Below are 21,689 nucleotides of genomic sequence, written 5' to 3' on the forward strand. Positions count from 1 at the left end.
GCTTGCGGAAACAATTCCCGACTCCCTCGGGTCTGCAAGTCAACGATGCATCGACTCTGGCACTGTGAGAATCCCAGCGATGCACTGACATGCGTTCTACGACCGCTTGGGCATCAACGAAGCACACCCAATGTTCCCGGTCACTATGCTGGAAGACGCTGCTACCTGTTGACCGCATCAAGTAATCGCATGAGCGCTACACATCGCTGGGCGCTGTGCTATGCGCTTTTGGTCTTGTCACCGAGGCAAGTCAGCGAGTCGGAACCAGAGATCGTGTTATACGACTTTTCATCATATTGCTGTAAAGGGTCGATCCACGCGGCTGGCATCTTGAGTATCCTCGGCGAACAGATGTAGTGGAGGTCAGCAAGCTTGATCCGCAATACGCTCCTTCGCGGGACCGGACATCCTCTGCTGACGCAATGGCTACCTCGAAGAAATGAGGCTTGGCCAGGTGTTGTCGAAAGATGAGCAACCGCTCAGCGGGCACTGTACACTCAGGCTGCCAGCTCATATGGAACCATTACCTCGGGCCTAGAACCAAGGTCGTGCGTGGGTATGCTACGCCAGCAAATCGCTTGCCTACCTTGACGACGTGCGCAGCAGGACCGGGTAACACGATATCATCGGGATCGAGCGCTCTCAGCTTCAACTCACCACCCGGGGTTGCGGGTACACAACACCAGGCATTCGGGCCGTGTCACGGTAATGATCGGGCAAGCACAAACTTCACTGACAGCACCACGGCACATGCCTTGACAGCCGTTAGGGCATCGACCTCCCACGATGTTCCCACGCCCACGTATGCTGTGTTCACCAGCTCGACGCCTGTAACACATGGATCAGCCCCGTCATTCACTCCATGCCGTCCCCACGCTGGATCTTGCTACGCTTCACAGCCTGTCTCTGTAAAGTATGAGGCGCATGCTAACTTCGACTCCATGTCGCTGTTCATGCCGATGATACATCATTCGAACACAGCGTCATTGGGCATGGATGCGAGAAGTGGCCATGGGTGTGCAGTGAATGCTATAAAATGTCTCCGACGAGCAGGCAAGATGTAACGCAGAAGTATCATGCTGACTGCTACATCCGACGGCCTCAAGCTGATTCCTGATTGCACAGCTTGCACAACATCGCACCAACAACGAATCGCACAGCACTCAACTTGCCATAAGATCGCCCGTAGCTCATCATGGCTTCCAAGCTTTCCTTTGGAATCCCCATGGGCGGCTTCATGGAGCTTCATGACCGACACAAGCAGTCCGCCCTGCAGGGGCACTTCGTTGCGGCAACAGGAGGTAAGTCATCCATATCACAGAAAGGTGCTCGAGCAATCTTAGACTGCAGACTGACATGCAATCAGAATTCGTCGGGACCTTTCTCTTCCTGTTCTTCGCCTTCCTCGGCCACAGCATGAGCGTTGTCTCTGCACCACATTACGCAGCGGACGGCTCGAACAGCAACCAGACAGTCATCTACATCGCACTCAGCTATGGCCTTCCCCTCCTCGTCACCGCATGGGACCTCTTCCGCGTATCTGGTGGCCTCTTCAACCCAGCTGTCACCCTGGGCCTTGTCATGACCGGGCAGCTGCCATGGATACGAGGCGTTATCTTCTTTCCCGTTCAGCTACTTGGAGGTGTCTGTGCCGCTGCTGTAGCCAATGCCATCATCCCCGGCGACATCGCTGTCACGCAGACGACTCTGGGCAATGGAGTCAGCGTAGTCCAGGGGCTGTTCTCGGAGATGGTACATCCGGCTTTCTGCTCAGTCCTGTCATGATGGCTGACCTCGTTCTGTATAGCTTCTTACGTCCCTGCTGGTATTCACTATCCTTATGCTAGCTGTGGAGAAATCGAAAGCTACCTTCATGGCTCCCATCGGTATTGGTATGGCACTGTTCGTCACACAGATTGCGGGCGTCTACTACACGGGAGCTTCACTCAACCCCGCTCGCTCCTTCGGTCCATGTGTGGCCGCTGCCAATTTCCAGGGCTATCACTGGATCTACTGTGAGTATCATGCCGTGGACGGTTCAAGCAAAGCAGCGCTAACAGACTAAAGGGGTTGGACCATTCCTCGGTGCTGCCGTTTCTGGAGGCTACGTGAGTATCACTGTTGTGACATGCACTGACCATCTCCTAATTGCAGTCAGTGGCACTTTGTCAAGTTCTCCAACTATGAAGAAGCCAATCCCGGGCAAGCCAGCGCGAAGGGCGCATTTGCCGACGATATCGATGCGGCTCGCGGTGCCCAGCGCATGCTAAGCACCTCAACCGCTTGATGGATGTGACTTCCATCAGAAAGAAAGGATCTGCTCGGACTTGCGGGCAAAGCAGGACACAAAAAATGTGTCATCATGAACGACCATAGCATAGACCACGAGAAGAAAGCACATTCGGATTGAAGTTCGGGTCACAGTACGGCCAATTTCCTATCACGATTACTTGCATGGCAGCGTTTGCGTCTGGCTTTGGCAGTTTCGATACCCTCTTTTGAGAACGCTGATGAATGTGTAGTTCATAGCGATAATGAGATGCATTTTCATTAGCAGCGAGCTCACAAATAACAATTTCAAGGACATGAACCTTATGCTATGTATCCAGTATACACTACTTCTCAGCTTCTACCACCTATTGATGACCGCAGCCAAAATGCTACAATTGTGAATGCACGAAGTGGAATCGCAGAAGGAGAAAAAGCTCATGACATGTTGTTACTTACCCATGGGACCTAAGATCCAGTTACTGCCCTATGCTGAGCACTGTATTCCAGACACACGCTCTCACAAGGCCGAAACTATCAGCACATTAGCAACCCGACCAAGTACTCTCACCTCTTGGCTCAACCTCATCTGCAAGAAAAGAAGAAGAGGGTGTACTCCAGTCCACATCCGCATCCCTCAAATCGATAGTCCGCTCCAGCACACCGCTCGGCCCAGCACCATTTCCAACACACTTACAGAACCCTTTCTTCTCAGGACTGCGGCCCGCGAGCTTGAATGCTAGTTCGATCTGCTCAGGTCTAGGATCATCAATTCCCAAAGCGCGATTGGTAGCAAGCCAAATGAAATTCTCGAGATCTGCTTGTGTCTCGGCATTGATGTCGAGCCTGGCTTTGAGCGCGGCTTCAACCTCGGAGTGACTATCGCCCCAGTTGCTGGCGTCTTGCCAGAGTTGATGCGTCTCGAAGCACTCTTGCTTTGCGGAGGCAAGGAGCTCGGCGGCTTGTTGCATGCGAAGTGGAGAGACGATGGGAGCAGGGAGATGTCGTCGGGATGGCCGGACCGTATCGGAGTCGGGAGTGGTGGAGGGAGATGGTGGTCTCTTTGAAGGCATGGTGGAGAGGGAGTGTGGTCCTGATGGTTGGGATAATCTGGAGTGTGAACTTGTGAGGAGCAGTGCTCTGGTCAACAGGGTGCTGGCTGGCAAGTTTCTGATCAGCTGTTGTGTTGTCAGCGATTCTCTATGCGAAAGGATGTGACAGAGTCGATATGGCTCTGAGCGGGCCTATGTAGTCGAATGACCTTCGAACTTCTTTGTTTACATCAAGACAAGGCATTGTAGATGTGACTTTGTTGAATCCATACGTAACGCACAAAGCCGTTATTCACAATGCCTTGTGGAACACACGACACAAAAACTACACTTCGAGAGCTGAACTTGCCATGTTCTATCTACTGCTATTCTTCGCAGCGAAATACTAGCTGACACTGTTCCCACTCACGTACAGAGACTTTTCGATCAATTCCCAACGCAAGACCATGGACGCCCACGCCGTAACGCCGCCACTATCACCGGCCACTCCCCAACCTCAGCAGCCACATACTATGCCACCTCTCCTCGTGAGGCAGACTCGCGACATGCTCGCAGGAGCAGCAAAGGAGCGCATCCAGATCATGCGTGAGTGGCAGCTCGCGAAGAGTGTGAAGGCGGAAGACCTTGCAACAGCTCTGGAAGCTGACCTGACAGCAAATGGCGAGACTAAAGCAGAGCTTGAGGATCTTCTGATCCTTCACAGCCAGCAGAAGCTCGATCCTTACGATCCTCGACCAAGCAAGATCGCGGCCGCGTACAAGATGGCAGGTCTTGATGAGGTAGGTGAGCAGTGGGTAGGCTGGAGACCACCAATCGAGTTCTGGGGAGATTGGGATGGTCCGTCGGTTGACTGGAGCGGTGCCACTGTGGACTGGCACAAGTCAGGCGATCGCAGCAAAGACGAAGAGCAGAGTGTAGGTCCGAGAGGTGAGACTCCTTGGTATTATTACTAATGTGAACACTTGGTTTACAGTAGAAAGCGCGAGCGATCTTGTGTAACATCAGCGATTTTGTCTCGAAATGTACGTAATTTTGGAAATGATTTTCATGTTCGGTCTCTCAAGCCTACCCATGTCATAGAATGTCTTTAGATCAAGTAGTATGAAGTCGCTGCGTGTTGCCATGGCTGGCGTTGTGCGGGACAAGGGTACTCGTCTCGGTAATTGCATACTAATTTCAGCTCGAGGCTACCTGTAAGTCTTAAAGCATCTCTGGGCGCTGATGCAAAATCGAGGGGAGCACGAGGATTGTGAGTCAAGATGCACTGTACAAGAAAAAAGAACGGACCTCCATTACCATGCCTGGATAGACTTACATTGCCGAATCATCCCAGTCAACCCAAAGCAAGTAGCCAACACCACGTCAGCAACCTCATCAGTCAGCACTCTCGCCTTTTGGACCCACCTCCTCATCTACCCATGAGTTCAAGGCAGACGAGTTCCAGAGTGCAACGACACCACTCAGATCAATTTCTATCGTTTCCCCTTCAAACTTATCCGGTCCGTTGTCATAGCCCGTCCCATAATACTCCCCACCTGGAGCCTCTGGTCCAACGCCGGCCAGTTTGAATGCCAGTCCGATGTGATCAGGGCGCGGATCCCCGGGACTAAGGACTCTATGATCCACGAGGGTGAGGAGGTTTTCGAGCTCCGCTGTCGTTTCTCGGTTGCTGGAGAGCTCGGCTCGCAACTCTGCTTGGAAGGCGAGGTCGTTATTGCGGACTGCATCATCGTAGACTTCCTTGAGATAGCCACGCTCGGTTCTGAGAGCGTCGAGGAGGGTTAGTGTCTGATGCATGCGAAGCGGCGACCAGCTAGATTCGGGCTGTGGTGATGGAGGTGCAATGTCGAGGATTGCTTCGAAGGTGGTTGGGGGCGGTCCTTGGTCGTCCATGTCTGGAGGAGTTGGGGGTCTGACAGATGTGAGAGGGTGACTTACTGCAGTTCTAGACTTGTAGAGCTCTGGTCAACAGAGTACGTACAGCCAAGTCCTTGCTTCACAACTTTCTGCTTCCCAAATCGGCAGACGTGCTGGGAAAGGGAAGGGAAGTGAGTTTGATCCCAGAAGTTATCTGCCTAGCGACCTTTGTCTTACCAGCGCAAAGCATTGTTCCCAGACACCATGCTTTGGATGCTATGACATTGCTTTGTGATCCACTTGGCGCAGGAAAGTTTCAATCCATTGTTATATTGTTGTCATGGCATGGGATCGCCTTGGTGAAGGCTGAGGTCGGGCGAAGGCCGTACATGTGCCCTCTTGTACGGCACTCAGCAATGCTGTGGTGCTAGTGGTTCGCGAGTGGTTATCTCGCTGACAGACTTCTTCGGGAGTCGCATGAGGAAGACTTGGCTGTGTACATGGCACGTTAGCTTACTGTGGCTATAGCTGTTGCAACAAGCATCGCGAAAGTCCTCTATTGATGCAAACAACATGATCCGCTTTCATCGATGAATGTCGTTGGCGCCATGTTCCTTACTGACTTAGCCAGACCTTTCTCGAAGTCGTCATGCGATCGATGCTGCTTATCTGGTCTTTTGTTGTTGCAGGCGAATCGTCCATTCGGTAAGTCGTCTTGAGATAGCGGTGTATGTTCGCTGCGTCAGGGTGAGTTTGGCCCGCTGGGACTTGACCGGTTATTGAGAGACTGACGTTAGTCGATGGACAACAAGGGGCGTGGTAGCCTTGCCACCAGCTGACGATACTGCTTCAATGGCGTGACGTACTATCTCGCTGTGAATTACAGTTGCGAGGTCGCAGAATTACGTGTCCGCTGTCTGGGCTTGATTGTCGGCTCACGGGGGTCGTAGGATTGCGAAAGGCGGACATGTCTTTCGTACGAACATCTGTCGGCATCAAGCCTGGTAAGCCTCGTCTCGGAATGTACGCTCACGAGCGATCGTTTCGGGGCCCCTACCTCTGAGCTGAAGTAAGTGGACAAAAGTGGTGTAGATCCCTTGACATCTTCGCCAAAGCGCAATACCTGACACAACGCCATCGAGCGTCATTTAATTGAGATGTCGCATGAGGGAGTGCTCCTTACGATCGTCCTCGCGGTCCCTTGTTGTCGAAAAATGCCACACCATTTCCACTTGCTTCTGCCGCGCCAAGATCGGCGGATGATGTGTGGGATAGAGCTGTCTGAGAACAGCATTCGCATCAAGATTTGTCGTCGTCTCAAAGTTATACATCCTTGACACAGTAGTACGCAACATCCATAGACCTCTCGCTGGCCTTTGACAATCAACGATACGTGCATAGTGTGATCGACAGGTCCGCCGAGATCGACCGTAAGGCCTTTGGCCAACATGTGTGGCTTCGGCCGATGCTTCAACCCTTCCTGGTCTGTATGCGTAGCGATGTCTCTGTTTGACGTGTGCAGCAGTCTGCATGAAGCACAGCATGACCTCCTGCTCCACGGATGAAGAAGACGCATCCCCCAGCCTGACGAGCTCTACACGCTACCACTCGCGCTTGACGGACGTAAGGCCGTAGCCTGGCGTTCTATCACTGGCGTTATTGTTTAGCTCGGTATTGTACATGCCAGCTACCACACGGGATCACTGGCAGGACAATTAGCTCAAGGTTCCCGCGCCAAGTCACGGTTGTTCGCCTGGGCAGACGACATACAATCGTCCCTTAGCACGCCAGTCAACGATGCACATCGGCAGCTGCCCCATGTTTGTCCCAGTTTGAGGCGTGAAATGTTGGACTCCGACGCCGAAAGGGGCAGGTACCGACAAGGTGCTCCTCAATAAGATCCTGGTTAGACTCCGAATCCCAATCACACTCTCGGCAATGATCCGGGTGTTCCGTCAAGCCGATATCATTGCTCATTTCTCACTGGTTGGGCCCTCTGTCTTCGTTTCGTTATCATCAACATGCTGATGTGGAAGGACACCGTATCCGTGCTTCCGTGGGTCCACTCTGCCCTCTCTTCGAGAGTGCCCGTCACCCATTTAATAATGGCCTTGGCGGAGGGTCACCTACCTTATAAGGGCCGTAAATGACCCGTTATATGGTCGTTATATGAGGTGTTGCATTATCGGTCATTCATTGATATATACAGGGTCATTCTGTGTACCGTAGAGAGGGATATTAGCTATAGCTTGAGAGGACTGGCCATGCTGCTGAGAAGCCGGTGTCTCATCCACCTCTTCAATCTTCACTATGCCGTTACTATTGCCCACCACCTTGTACTTATCTGGCCAATATTGGAGTCGTAGATAAGCTGCTGTATGCTTGGCTTCAAGGGCTTCATCGCGAGTGTCAGGCTCTAGCTGTATAAGGCGATATTGCTATGGATCGTCTTCGAAATGAGCATCGTCCGGAGTCGCTAGTAGCTTGTTGATATGGCTTAGCCAACGCCACTGAAAGGGGCTCTCGATAGGGCACGGCAATCGAATAAGCTGGTGTAGTTGTAGTACTCGCACAGGCCTGAATATATTCACCTCAACGAGCTTGCCGGTGTAGTGCATCTTCAGCTCCTGTCGGCGCCTTAGAGTCTGTTCAACGATATTGCCGAAGGGATCGCCAGTCTTTGCGATATCTAGTGAGTGCTTAAACACCTTTACGCCTTGATAGAAATTGCGAAGCTGTAGCGGTGTATCCGTAGCACGCTGAAGATGCCGATAAGGGGGGTCTCTTATGCTAGGCAATGGAGCCGCAATATCGTCCTTCGTTGCCAATCTCGTGAAGCAGTTGTTACAGGTGTATTCGATGCCGAGAGCTGCTGACTACGGTGTTGTCTGTAGGGGTGTTGTCTTCACTTTTCCTTTGCCTCGAATAGCAACGTTGAGGGCATGTCGCATCCGGCGGCTATAGGAGAGGTACTTCGAGATAGCATCGGATTGCTGCTTCTTTAGCAGCGCTTAGGCATCAGCAGCCTTTGTCTCATTAGCCTGACGTATCATATCTCGAGCCTGCTCTGCGTGTAACACACCGCCGCGTTGTAGTGCCCTGCCGCCTAGTGCCTTAGAGCGGTTGCGAGCAGCTATCGCTGCCTCTATAAGTGCCAAATCCGATATCGCCATTTCGTACCCTATGGACTGTTTGATGCCGCCCTTCGCCACGGCATGCCCTAGTCGTCTAGTGGGTGTCCTGAGGTCGTAGTTAGTCTCTAGGCGTTCAAAATAGGCGTCCGCCTGTAGCTGCAGCTGCTGCGTTGTCGTAGCCATCTCGAATAGCTGTGGATGGAGTGGTGGGCTCGATGGTATGTGAGGAGAGGAAGGATTCCCAGGTGTCTCTTGCTTATTAAGCTCTTTCCTGCCTCGTTCTTCATCTCTAGCCCACGGCTCTATCTCAAGCAACATTGAATCTTATATTGCAAGAGCCTCATATTGAGCCGCCGCCTCTTCTTCAACAGCGCGCCAGTCCTTCAGACTATACACCTCTCGAAGAACTGATAGTGCGCGCTCAGGATTAAGCGGGCAGATGCCAGCCTTGCGGAAGGCAGAACGGATGGTGGACGGCGTAAAGGTGAGTGCGCGGATGGACTCGATTTCCCTTATAAAGTCGGTGACACCGAACTCCAACGCACCGTAGCGACTGCTGCGGTTACGGCCTGACGATGATAGTGCTTGTAAGGCTGAAAGATCACGATATCGAGCGGCTACAGAAAGTGACTGGTATGCGTAGGTAGGCCAACAACCACAATCTTATGCTCGCGGGCGTACTTCAAGAACTGATAGAACACGTGCGATCCGTAGTTGTCGCATACTAGCAATCGCCACTCTGTTGGATTATGCGGCCGAGACTCCTTTTCGAAACGGACAATCTAAGCAAGAGCAGCGTCATTAGTTATATAACCGCTGTCGGTCATTATAACGCAGTACCGATTCGGCAGATCGGTGAACCACGACTCTAGTAGCATCACGCCCTCGACGATTATCATAGGTACGATAGCAACACCCTGCGCGGATACACACTCCACCATCGTGATATGCTTGCGATTAAGCTCGCTCGCTATCTAGCAACGCCTCTTCGGATCCATGGTGAGGATATATTCGGCACCACCGATGCCAATGCGGAAGCCACTTTCGTCGAAGTTCCAGGTGTTGATCGACTTAATATCGTGCTCAGCAATCACCCTATTCAGCTCATCAAACCAGTCTCGAATACGGATTGGATCATGGGCCTATCGCAACATTAGAATGTAGCAACAACACCTTCAATATCGAACGCGTACGTACCTCCTTCCGCGCAATCTCAATAGGCTTGGTCTTCTTTAGCTTGATACTGTGCTTCTCAAGCCACCGTTTAGCCCATCTATCGCCGAAGGGCCTGAACACTTCGTCCGGCAGCAGCGATCGCTTAACAATATGCTCACCGACTTCCGTCAATAGTCTCTTTGATATTGGCAGCTCCATTCGATCGCGATCAATAATATATTGCTTCAACGCGGCCGACTGGATGTCCGAAAGATTGCCCCCAACAGCAGCCCTATTGGTCAGGCTACCGTGCTTCCTACTCCATCGATGACACGCCCTCTGATATATCGACTGTCCGGCCGGTTGCTTGTTACATAGGTGCTTGATAAGAGGTGGAAGTAACGCGTTAACACGCTCTTGAGCCTGCTCAAGAACAACACCAATCTGGCGCTCTTCGTCGGCGTATTTGGACACGCTGGTGCTACTGCTAGAGCCAGCAGGGCGGCCACGAGGCCTATTACACCCTCTGTGTTGACGCGGCATCGTTACGGCTATTACAACATGAATAATCAGGATAATAAGAGACTGCTACGCCCAAAATCAGGTGCGTGACCCTCCGCCAAGCCCGATATTAAGTGGGTGACAGGCACTCGCTATGCGAGGGCTAAGTGGAACCACAACAGCACGGATATGCGCAGGAAGTCGAGCACAAAGCAGGACTGGATCTTCCGAGAAGTTACCAGTGACAATATCGACCACGTCGTCAGTTGGATCAATGACACTAGGCACCAGATGTTCGCCGGCTTGGTCTGGAAAGAAGCTCCGCTACAAGGTGCTACGCGACGATGGGTGGAAACAGGCTGGTTCTTCGCAGCTTACGAGCGCCCACAGCTTCTTGAAGGTGAACAACGCTCTGATCTGAGACTGGTGGCCACGATTGGGTTCGTGCCTTACAACCATCGATATCCTCACCTCAAACATGCTCATCTAGAGACTGTCGAGGTGGTGCGTCTTTTTGTGGCTCCAGACGGCCGGCGGTGTGGGCTCGGGACGCTGCTGTTCGATTCTCTTTGCAAGGAGGCGCGCGCCTCCAATATCGACTGTCTCTATCTGCACACGCATCCGTTCCTCCCAGGCGCGATAGAGTTTTGGAGAAAGATGGGATTCCGAGTGGTGGACGTTGACCGGGAGGATCCAGTGTGGCAGACGACGCACATGATCAAGATCCTGAAGATGTCCAAGTCGTGGTCGTGGTTGTGGACGAAGGCCAGAGGCTCGTTTCGCGGGCTCCGGCGGGCATCGGTTTGACGAGCTTGATCATCTGTTCTACGACCTGAGCATTGCGTCGGGGCATTATCAACCATATCGCAGGGAGTGTAGTGGTCCAAGAATGTTGTTACACGATCGTGACGGACGTTCCTTTGTAAGTGGTCAGATTGGGCAGAATTGTATCGATGGAAACCGGGAAGCATTGTTGTGGCCGGTAATCTCGACCTTCCTCGCTCAAGAAGAAGACCACGCGGCACCCTTCAATGGAAAGCATCTTCCAGTTATTCCTATCGGCCGTGTCGATAAATCGCTTCACGGTGATGGACCATGAGATGTAGTGCTTGGCAAATATGCCACAGCACGCGCATCCGCGGGCAAGTGTATGTCTGGGCGGGAAACACGGTCTGACCAAAGGCATATCGCGTACGCATAGTGTATTTCCAAGCGTTTGACCAAACACAGATCCGCGCTCCTCGCTGAAGCAATGCTCGAGCGCTTCGTGCGCTTCGACGAAGGCTCCGTGTGGATGCACTCGCCAATCAGGGACCCAGGAAGGCAGCGCTGACGAGCCGTGCCCGCGAAGCGCTGCACTCGCTAGAAGCGCTGCAGTATTTCTCGGTCTCAGTCTGATCTCTGTCGTAGCCACCGTGACATACAGCTCTTCTACACTCTGTTGGTAGTCGAGGGCAATTTCGCTCGCAGCCACTTCCTCGCGGATAGAGTTGATATTGACAAAAGCATAAACGCGACCGTGATCAACGGAGCAACAAGCATCGAAGTATTGATGTAGCAAACCAAGCAGACCAGTTATTGGCCTGTCCACATCCTGCATTGGGGCGGCCTGCGAGAGTAGATCAGAGGATTTCAATGTCCCGTAGGTCCTCTCCGCATCGAGTTGATTACTGTACTGCCGTGTAGAAAGTATCGTCTGCCAGATGGTGCAAGGGTATATCCATGGATGACCCATCGACGCTGGAACCAGCTATGGGATAACAGTTGTCGTACAGTATCGTTTCCCCGGTGCTCAAGTTTCCGTTCGCCCAGCCAGATCACCAGGGTATCATATCTGAGATAGATATCGCCCATTCTGGTGACCTGCTGAGATCGTTCGGTCAAGTCCAGTTGATTTATGCAGATGAAGTCCACCCAGATACGAACTGTCTGCTGAAATAGGTACAAGTGACGAGCATTCTGCCTAATGCGCTTCAGAGCTTGGTGCAGATGGGCGGAAATCTTCAGCGACTGGTTGTCGATTTGTATCCAGTCTGTCGGCTCGGCGGTCCCCCAGGCATGAGACAGTGCGAGATGATCATCTGTGGTGATAGTTGTAGTCTCTAGCCGGCAAACAAGAGGGGCATCCAGCTCCTTGGAGGGCTCGATGTGCAGCACCCTGATCTGGTGCGCTGTCTGTCAACCTGGAATATCGATAAGGGTTCAGATTTTCAATGGATGGAGAGACCAGATGTATCATGTGCCGGTGCGCCGACGGACCCGCTTCACGCCGACAACACCAGACGTCAAGTTCTGTCCTTATGCTTCGTCCAGTGTGTGCTGAACACCTTCTATCCTCCCCCAGAGTCGGTGTCCAGCAGCTCTACGAACATACGCATCGTTGTCGCCATCTCGATAAAAGCCGTACATGGACGCGAGCCGAATCGAACATCCGAGAGCGCTGATGGAAAGATGCCATGGCCAGAAAGAGACTGTCTCGCAGAAAGAGACTGTCTCGCAGAAAGAGACTGTCTCGCAGAAAGAGACTGTCTCGCAGAAAGAGACTGTCTCGCAGAAAGAGACTGTCTCGCAGAAAGAGACTGTCTCGCAGAAAGAGACTGTCTCGCAGCAGCGAATGATCTGCAGCTGCTTTCACGCTGTCATCCCCCGGCAGCGATATCAGGTACTGGGAGCGCTGGTGTAGGTCGTCGTTGTAGTCGCGAAGAGGGGGTGCGCTCACGTGAAGGCCATCGCTGCTGGAGTTTGAAGCGCATGAAAGTGCATCGCACCAACATTCTGATCACTGTTTCGCTGGGCGGACGAGGGGAGTGGATCAAGACTGAGCTCCAGGCTGTAGTCAATGCTGGCTGCTGCCGGTTGGATATCACGTTACTACTGAATGCCCACAAGACAACACAGTCTCCCGCACAAAGCTTCCGAGTGCATGGGCCGGCGTCCTCCGTCAGCGTGGTAGTAGGCATTCGGCTCGGAGTACACGCTCGAAACGCGCCTCCGACTGCTCGTCCAATCGCTACTGCACGCTGCATCTGCCAGCCGTAGCAGCCTGCAGGATACTGACATAGAAGCATGCGGAGCGCTATTCACCACGGGACGACTCTGTCCTTCTGCGGCGTGGCTACCAACAGTGTGTGGCCTGATATGCTTTCTGTATAGCGCTGCTGACATGCAGACTGAGGCGAGGCAGTAATGCCTTGCAGCTTGCTAAGCTGGCGCATCGAACGGCGAAGACAACCCCCCTAGTGGTCATCGGCCTGATCCAATCACTGTCACTCACTTTCTGCTCACTCTGCGCCGCTCTTAGCCGGACACGCACGCCTACAGCGGCCAGTGACACGTCCAAGCGCCCGCCTACAAAAGCGCGCTTCGCTCCAGCACCTCTTCCGAACTCCAAACCACTCAGCACTTCCATCTCCGACCGCCGCTGCTCGACGACCGCCGGTGACCGCAACCGGCCACCAGTACCGCCAACGCGCGCACAAGCTCTCCCAGCACCCATTCCATCAGCAAGGGCCATCGCCAGCGACATGAAGGTGGCGCGGCCCAACACCGATCAAGAGGCCGAGGTCCAGGTCTACATCAACGGCGAAGCGTGTAAGGAGTTCGTGCTCCCAGCAGCAGGCAACGCAGCGCCAGCCAACATCGCCCAATGCTTCATCGCCGTCAACCCAGGTGATCAGCTCGCCATCAAGGGCACCTTCACAGGCACTGTTTGGGCCGGAACCTTCGATCTCGTCGCAGATGGCTCCTTCCTCCACGAGTCCAGGGTCGAAGGTGGTGCAGATGCGGAGCCCAAGGTGGTCAACAAACGCAAGATTCTATTCGAGAAAGTTCTCAACTGCCCATACCCACCCGAGTGGAAATCAATTTCTCCACCTACTGCCATGTTCGAGGGCACACTTCACACCGAGAAACTCGAAGACAACTTCGCAGACCAACACTCGGAGTGGGAGATTCCGATCCCAGATTCAGACCAACCTGGTATCGGTAGTCTGTGTCTTACGGTCAACATCAGTCAGGACAGCATCGCCAAGTACTTCAAGCCCGACCGCTGGATCGACATAGACGGTCTGAGCGACGAGCGACAGATTATCGGCGGCTGGAGACGACAACCAGTACAGTCTGAGCGCGAACTTCAACCCGTGAAGCCACAGATCGTGCTCGACAGTGGCCTGACGCCGGACTGCCAGCTTGTCTTCCGAGAGAATCCCGACGGGAGTGACGCTGGCCAAAAGCGCAGCTCAAAGCACCGCAGACACTGGCAAGAGAGTCGCCCAGGCCTAAAGCCATGGTGCAAGTTCTGTTTCTACTACCGCACCAAGCCCGTCCTCGAGCAAGCCGGCTGCGTGCTACGCTCTGAAGAGGTGCAACAACTCGATCCAGCCACCGACTTCAAGCCAGGAACCAATTCAAAGGGCAGAAAGAAGAGTCGCGGAGAAGAAGAGGACGACCTGACACCACCCACCAAGAAACGCCAGACGGGACACTTCACGCCAACGAAGCATCTTGGCGGTACGCTCGAACTTCCAAAGACCAAAGGCACGCTTGGCGGTACGTTTCGCCTCCCTGGAAAGAGCCCGTCGAAGTCACCCAGTGCAAAGGATCCCAGGCGAAGCAAAAGCAGGGGCATGAATGACACAGCATTCTTACGGGAGTTGGCAGATTACCAAGCAGATTACGAGCGACCGCAGGAGGAAGCAGAGAAGGAAGAGCAGTATCGTTCTGGTGATGATGGCGACTTCGACAGGAACACGGACATGGCCAACAAACAAGATCAAGTGGAGTCATTCAAGCGCCCGAGCATGGCTAGGACCAAGCGGCCAGCTGCAGTAAGGCCATCCCCTCACACATCAGATTCAGCAAAGTAGGCCTGTATGTAGCTGACAGATAGACTCAGGTAAATTCAAGCTATTCGATCGATCGCTCAGGAGAGCCTATGATGGTTGCCGGTATCGACTATGACGGTCCTCATACGAGTCACCTCACTCGCAATGGCTCCATTGCACTTGGTGATCACAAGCGCGCATATGACTCGCGATCAGCTGGCCAACCACGTGCAAGCGGCGAAGTGAGCCGCCAAGTGAGGTCCGCAGATTCTTCAAAAGCAGTGTCAGCTCGATCAAGAACCAACTCTTCGCACAGCAACAACATCACATCTACCAGCAGTAACACCAAGCGCCGCCAACCCAGTAACATGCCTGCTTACGACCGCATTCCAACTGTAACTGAGATCCGTAACTGTATATCCTCACAGGGCTGCCATGCCGACAAGTTGATCTGGTTCTTCAACCAGAACGGCCCATATCCGAATGCGAAAAAGGTGCAAACGCACTTCCAAAACATCATCAACGAGATAGCCGTTACCAACGAAGAGACGGGAATGGTCACGCTCCGCTCGGGTAGCAACATGCGTCCACGGCGTGACTCGAGCCGTGTAGCTACCGACCCACCTACCACCAACAATACCCCGATCAATAGAAAGCAGGTCTCTGCCAGCGCAGAGCTCTTCGCTGAGTCAGTCCAGCGTGCCGAGACACGTACCGACCTCACTGAGCCATTCAACTATTCAGCACCTGTTGCCGACGATCAGTCTCACTATGAGACCACTTTGCCGGCATCGGACACGCCCAATATCAAGCAGGATTGCACCACAGAGCTGCCAGCAAACACCACCTCAGTGGCTTCAGACCGTTCCAAGAAGCGTGGCATGCTCGAGATGGCAGATCACAACGACGGAGACACACCCACACCATCCAAGAAGCACACTTTCGTCTCCAATGATGATCTCGAGCAGGCACGCCTGCGCCTCGAAGCCACTAAGCAGCGCATCGACAATGAGCGCCGCGAAATGCAAGTGAAGAAGGCCGAGAGGCAAGCAGAGATTGAGCAGAAGAAACTCCTCTACGAGGCAGAGATGGCTCGCCGTGCCGAGAAGCAGCGCATCAAAGACGAGAAGCAACGAATCAAGGACGAGAAGAAGCGAGCCAAGGACGAGAAGAAAGCACGCGAGGCAGAAGAATTACGCCGCCAGGAGGAAGAGAAGCTTCGTCAAGAAGAGGAGCAACGTGCAGCTGAGGAGGCTCGTCTCAAGGAGGAGGCGGAGCAGGAGAAGCAGCGCCAGCTTGATGCGATCGAGTTTCAAGAGGAGCAGACGAAGATTCTGTTTGAAGAGGAGCAGCTGAATCTGGAGCGCGAGGAGTTGGATGAGGCTGGCAAGTACGATATCCCACCAGAGATCGAGTCAGAGTCGGAGGACGACGATGACGAGGCGGAGGAGAGTGAAGAAGAGTAAGCATGAGGTTGGAACGACCGGGTCGTGTACAGTACGAGGAACCTGAGCTGATAGTGCGGCTTAGATTGACGGGATTGACGATGATGCACCAGGCTTGTTCTGCTGATGATGCTGCGTTCGCGCAGAGTCTGAGGCTCGAGTTTGATATGCCGTCTCAGACTCTACGAGACGACGGCGGGGTACGGCGTGTAAGATAGTGATACGAGCAGAACAAGATCTAGGTCGAAATGGAATTTGTTTCCATGCCACCAAGCTGGCTACTCGAGAAGGCAGAAACTCAGAGTGACAATACTTTTCGATGCTCTCAGCGTTCTTCGTCGGTCACGTGCACCTGGTGTCAGGTGCTGTATGTAAATAGCTCTTAGGCAGTCGGAACAACGTGCGTTCCGTCAAGCGGTTCCGTAAAGCGTTCCAATTTCAGCTTGACTTCTCGCATCGAACATCAACTTCCTGTTTCTAACAAACGCGCACACCATCGCACTCTCTTCAACTACATCAACTCCGGTATTAACCTCCCTCGAGACAGCGCATGGAGAGACAATGAGTGGGCAACCCGCCTCCCGGACTGGCTCGGACAACGCTTCACGTCACCTGTCTGACTATGTCGAGCATGAGAGGTAGCGACAGCAAGACCCATCCACCGCCCGCGGTATATGGAACTAGCCATGTGCTGTAGCCAAGCACGGGACTGCATCGTCTGCAGCAGCTGGGGTTGTGATTTGCCAGTACCGGCGTGGCCGTGACCACAGCATCTGCGGCTTCATCTCCATTGTGCTCATGCTGAGGGGCCTGGCGATGGACGTGGGCATCTTGCTAGCAGCCTTACAGCTGTGGTTTGTTTCGAGACCATCCCACGCCAAGGAGCTGTCCCAGAAGCCGCCACACCGTACACGCCGTGGTGCTGAAGTATCCATGTTCTTCGGAACTTTCAGACATGACTTTGCTCCACCAAGAACACATCCGACCAGCACGGGACCACTCTACTGGTGCCGAGTCCTCCATTGAAGACCAGACTGTGGTGGTGGCTCGAGTTCCTCTGAGGCGGATGCGAGTAAAGACTTGGCATGCCAATGCTCCAAGATGCTGTATGCTTCGGCGGACTAGCGCTTGCTCAATCTTGCAAAGACAGGGGCCACAGGTGCTGGCACACGTGCTGGGCGTAAGAACCTGACCGCCCTTGGTAGGTAGGTCGGATAAGGAAGGTCGGATACATACAGGATGTACGGTATCGTGCATACGGGGCACGAGTCCACGTGGTGTCGATCGTCGGCACTTTCCGATCTGCTACACTTCACGTGTGTCGCTGCTAATCTCTGCAGAAGTACTATTGTCGCGCTAAAAATCGAGCATGCAGCGACTTGAGAACGGATCGGCCACTCCAAAACTATTCCCTCTATACAGGCACGAGCTTGAAAGACCCTGTAAAGCACCTCCACGACTATCGTGCCTTCAGTCCCTTTCTTGCAGAGACGCATCACGAAGAGGCTTTGCACGACCAGACTCAAAGTCTATGTTGGTCAATACGAGCGCCATGGCTCTCCTGTGTTGGATACGGTATGGGCATCATGGCATTCAAGACTCATGGCACGGGTGGAGAGTTCTGCGAGGTCGAGAGGACCATCAGTATAGGGACAGACAGCACTTGGCCAAAGCTGCTGTATAGGAGCGTAGCGACGAGAGCGAGGCTACATCAGTTGTGACGGAAGCAAGTCATGAAACGACGATGCAAGGGGTGAATGAGCTGACCTGATACTTTCATTGGAAGTGTGTGCTTGTACATAAGGATCTCCATATCAAACAGATCGTTCGCATTTTGGTCGGAACACTATCTCCAAGCCCCGTAGCCACCCAAGTGCCGGCTATAACTCGCAATGAATCAACCAGGCAGATGCAAGCTAAACAGATTTACAGCTGCGAGAATCGCTGACAAGATCACGTGTGTAGTCCAACCTCCAGCTGAGACAAGAATAGGCACCTCAGCCGCACCATGACGCTCATGTATTACCTTCGCCACATCGAAATGCTACCTTACCCACCAGCATCCTCCACGAGCAGCGAGACATTACTGTATACAGCGCAGAACAAGCTTGATCTGGAGACGCTGTACTTAGCAATGCTTGAGCAAGAACATGCTCCTTCTCGTACTTGCGTCATGATCTCGAGATCCTGCTGACGGCACAGCTCGTGTATGTCCACTCTCACGAGCATGGCTACTTTGTATAGGCTTCGAAGAGCGAGTGTCGCTGCTGGAGGAGGTATATAATTCAACCTGCTCTCGCAGTAACAACACCCAGCACCATCCATCATCAGAACACAAACAATCCCATCCATACCACCATCCACCACACCACACCAACAATATCAAAATGTACACCACAGCCCTTCTCACACTGGCTCTTGCAGCCCTCTCCACCGCCACTCCGCTCTCAAGACGTGACCAATACTACGGCGTCTCCCTCGCCGTCAACACCAACCCAGCCGGCCAGCCCGAGACAGCATCCCCAGCACCGATCGAGCTCAACGTTCTCACCAGCTTGGGTGGCGTTTCCGCCTCGAAGCTCACCATCGACCCCAACATTGGGCCATTCGGCGGCCTTGACATCAACAGCATCGAGTGCAGAGCGTACAAGGATGCTGCGGGTGTTGTGCCGGGAAGCAAGGCGTTCCATGTGAACGAGCCGGCGGTGCTGAGTACGAACGTTGTGGAAGTGGGGAGCGTGCTTTGTTATGTCAGAACTGAGGAAGAGTACTGAGTTATGCAAAACGTTGTCAGGATCGCGGAAGGAGGTGATGAGAGTGGGTAGGAGAGGGGCATGGTGAGACCACAAGGCGGATGAATGATGAGCACAACGACTCTCCTTGATGTCTTTAAGACTTTGTCTATCCTTCATGCATAATGTATAGCAGCGTTACTGTACAGCAAATGTATCGTCAGCAGCAGATCCAATGAAATCCCACACGGGTATTATACATCGCGTCAGAGCACAACACCACCCATGCATCAGTCTATTTCCTACGCCCGCCAAAGCTATCATTGCGCATGCCCACTCCGGATCCTTCCCTCCAGTTCCTGGATCGTGAACTGTAACCGCGACTTGACGAAGCCAACGATACTGGAGTATAATCTTTCACCTTCCGTCATGGGTCCTCCCAAGCTATCACTGCAATACCTCCTGTCGTAGATGCTGACGGCCTCGCTGAGCCTCTGTAGCTGACCCAACACGATCTGATTCTTGAGAGTCCAGCCCACCTTGTCGTCGAGTTGGTAAGCGCCGATGTTGAGTGGTCCTTCAACAACGACTTCCCTCACACATTGCTTTCCATCGGGAAGCTCGGTGCCCGGATCTCGCATGTAGGCGACAGCTTGGTACCATGCGATGATCTTTGAAGTAGCGACAGTGATGAGCATCGGAAGGTAGAAGTCCTTTTGGCATGAGCAGTTCACGAGCTCATGGACGGCCCGAACTGCTCTAGCACATGTGTTTAAAGTCTGGTCCACTGATGGGTGGCGGTTGCCAGAGCTGTCAAGGTGCGTTGCAGGCATGTCGTACAAGCTGTTTAGCGTCTCAATGGCGAGCTTGGCACATCTGTCTCCGGCTGCGGGACTAGTGTTGGCTAGTAGTGGAGTTGCAGGCGGTATGTTGATCAGATCTTCGAATGCTCCAAAGTCGATGCTATGTGGAGGAAAAGCGGGATGTTTGATATCATGGTGCTTGGGAGGAAGGTGCGACTCAGGGACTTCCAATGGTGGCGTGAGATCACCTAGACCGTCGGCCGAGCCATCATTGAAGTCGAAGAACCAGTCACTACCAGACGGGGACGACGATGAGCTGGTTGCCGCAGATGATGGGTCCGGGAAGTGGAACATCTCTGCCGTTGGCGCGACAGCTGGCGGTGTCGGGTACGGTGTGGACATGGTAGGCCAAAGTTCCGGCTTGGACGTTGCTGCAGGAGCCGAGGCAGGTGTGTTATGTCGTGGGAGTACCGGCGCATTGGAGATCTTGCGGTTCAGTCCCTGGCTAGATCGTGGCGGCTTGCCCGCTCTGAGAGATCTGCTATAGTGGCAGTCTCTGCCGAGAGCACGGCATCTGGCACATTGGGGTCGCTCCTGTGTGCATTTTATCTTTGTTGCCGAACAGTGATCGCAAGCAGCGCGATACTTGATGGTAGACATTGTGTATGGAGGATGTGGCGAATGGTTGAGATACACGCAGAGTTAGACATGGAGCGCCCATGGTGTCGGTGTACGTGAGATATGTACTCAGGCAGCCTCATCTGATTGACCGTCAGGTGCGGCTACTCCACGAAGCTTCCCAGTAAAGAAGGAGTCGTGGTAACGTCGGGCGTAGCTATGTTGTGGCCCAGTGCAGTAAGGTCCGTGGGTCCTCAGGCGAACAGACCAATAGAGCCCCAGCAGGTCCCGCCGTGCAATGAACCGTCACCGCTCTAGTATCCACGTGCATGGAACCGTAAGCGCATCGGTAGAATGCTCGACGACAATCGATGTTGAGCCTATTGGAGCCGCAGGTCACAGCATGCAGAACAACTTGTCTTGCGTGGAGAATTTGTAGCACGTGGCCGACAGCGGCAATAGAGGCTGAGTGGATTGCATCACTCAACGGACTGGAGTGCATTCTGATTGTTGTACCAAGATGCGAGCAGTAGCAAACAGCGCGTTGTGCGGGAATTGACGATCTGCGCACCCGTGCGTGTAGCAAGTCCTGGAACCAGGTATTCGCGGAGGCCTGCTGCAATCACTCACGGCACCGTCCCCCACAGTGTGCCTGCCAAGATGCTAGTGACCTTAGTCGGTGTCAGGAACTGTGGTGTCTAGTTGGGAAGCTGGAGGTTCAAAAGTGCCTTGGCAAGTGTTTGAGGCGTGGCCGGCCCAGTTTGATGGTTCCAGCAACCAATGATGATCAAGAAGAAGATGCCGGCAATGCTCGGGCCAGTGCGCTGGCCAGATGGTTGCGTGGTGTTGGCTGGATATGCTGGTTGATAGGACAGTAGCGTCTGGAGGACGAGCGTGAAGTAATCATGGTCAGTGCCGCGCCCAATGCTGACTTACCGACTATAGTATTCGTGGGCCTGGCTGCACATTGCATGCCAGAATGTCGCTGCTAGTGGCGGCGACTGTCGGTATTGTCGGTCGGCGCAGTCGTGTGGTCGTGCCAGTAACAGGGCAGCAGTCCATAGTTCTAGCCTGTTGTGGAGTCTGCCGCATGGAGGCGCTGGTCACGCGCAGCGTCACTGAGCTGTTGAGAGGGGCAGCGTCCAGATAGAGACGAGCTCGTCGGAACCCACGAGGTTCTCGCCAGGAGGCGAGGGAGATCAGGTGAGAACGTCGTAGTAGTAGCAGTAGTAGAGTGGAGCTGATGAGGTGGTGCTGCCGGGAGACACTGCGGCATTGGCCGGGCCGCTTCTCGGCTTCGG

The 21,689-nt window shown here is 53.6% G+C and overlaps 8 protein-coding genes across 8 annotated transcripts; 4 read left to right on the forward strand and 4 right to left on the reverse strand.

The window, feature by feature from the left end:
* Positions 1–1,195: 1,195 nt before the first annotated feature.
* On the forward strand, positions 1,196–2,287 carry CLAFUR5_05058 (Aquaporin-1; the record flags this gene model as incomplete). Its single annotated transcript, XM_047904206.1, has 5 exons — positions 1,196–1,301; positions 1,322–1,752; positions 1,808–2,015; positions 2,068–2,108; positions 2,159–2,287. The coding sequence occupies 5 exons, from the start codon at positions 1,196–1,198 to the stop codon at positions 2,285–2,287; spliced, it is 915 nt and encodes a 304-aa protein (XP_047760931.1).
* Positions 2,288–2,813: 526 nt separating this feature from the next.
* CLAFUR5_05059 (uncharacterized protein) lies at positions 2,814–3,341 on the reverse strand (the record flags this gene model as incomplete). The annotated part of the gene is made up of 1 exon (XM_047904207.1): positions 2,814–3,341. The coding sequence occupies one exon, from the start codon at positions 3,339–3,341 to the stop codon at positions 2,814–2,816; it is 528 nt and encodes a 175-aa protein (XP_047760932.1).
* A 425-nt stretch (positions 3,342–3,766) lies between these two features.
* Positions 3,767–4,273, forward strand: CLAFUR5_05060 (uncharacterized protein; the record flags this gene model as incomplete). The annotated part of the gene is made up of 1 exon (XM_047904208.1): positions 3,767–4,273. One exon carries the CDS (start codon positions 3,767–3,769, stop codon positions 4,271–4,273), a length of 507 nt encoding a protein of 168 aa, XP_047760195.1.
* A 421-nt stretch (positions 4,274–4,694) lies between these two features.
* CLAFUR5_05061 (uncharacterized protein) lies at positions 4,695–5,213 on the reverse strand (the record flags this gene model as incomplete). Its single annotated transcript, XM_047904209.1, has 1 exon — positions 4,695–5,213. The coding sequence occupies one exon, from the start codon at positions 5,211–5,213 to the stop codon at positions 4,695–4,697; it is 519 nt and encodes a 172-aa protein (XP_047760194.1).
* Positions 5,214–9,285: 4,072 nt separating this feature from the next.
* CLAFUR5_05062 (uncharacterized protein) lies at positions 9,286–10,009 on the reverse strand (the record flags this gene model as incomplete). The annotated part of the gene is made up of 2 exons (XM_047904210.1): positions 9,286–9,453; positions 9,509–10,009. 2 exons carry the CDS (start codon positions 10,007–10,009, stop codon positions 9,286–9,288), a joined length of 669 nt encoding a protein of 222 aa, XP_047760193.1.
* Positions 10,010–12,374: 2,365 nt separating this feature from the next.
* Positions 12,375–16,256, forward strand: CLAFUR5_05063 (uncharacterized protein; the record flags this gene model as incomplete). Its single annotated transcript, XM_047904211.1, has 3 exons — positions 12,375–12,646; positions 13,137–14,793; positions 14,862–16,256. 3 exons carry the CDS (start codon positions 12,375–12,377, stop codon positions 16,254–16,256), a joined length of 3,324 nt encoding a protein of 1,107 aa, XP_047760192.1.
* Positions 16,257–18,622: 2,366 nt separating this feature from the next.
* On the forward strand, positions 18,623–19,009 carry CLAFUR5_05064 (Ecp59-1; the record flags this gene model as incomplete). The annotated part of the gene is made up of 1 exon (XM_047904212.1): positions 18,623–19,009. The coding sequence occupies one exon, from the start codon at positions 18,623–18,625 to the stop codon at positions 19,007–19,009; it is 387 nt and encodes a 128-aa protein (XP_047760191.1).
* A 278-nt stretch (positions 19,010–19,287) lies between these two features.
* Positions 19,288–20,430, reverse strand: CLAFUR5_05065 (Hps1-dma1 cluster transcription factor tfc7; the record flags this gene model as incomplete). The annotated part of the gene is made up of 1 exon (XM_047904213.1): positions 19,288–20,430. One exon carries the CDS (start codon positions 20,428–20,430, stop codon positions 19,288–19,290), a length of 1,143 nt encoding a protein of 380 aa, XP_047760190.1.
* Between the last annotated feature and the right edge of the window lie 1,259 nt (positions 20,431–21,689).

The sequence above is a fragment of the Fulvia fulva genome, chromosome 4 (assembly GCF_020509005.1).
Source record: "Fulvia fulva chromosome 4, complete sequence".
Classification (NCBI taxonomy): Eukaryota; Fungi; Ascomycota; class Dothideomycetes; order Mycosphaerellales; family Mycosphaerellaceae; genus Fulvia; species Fulvia fulva.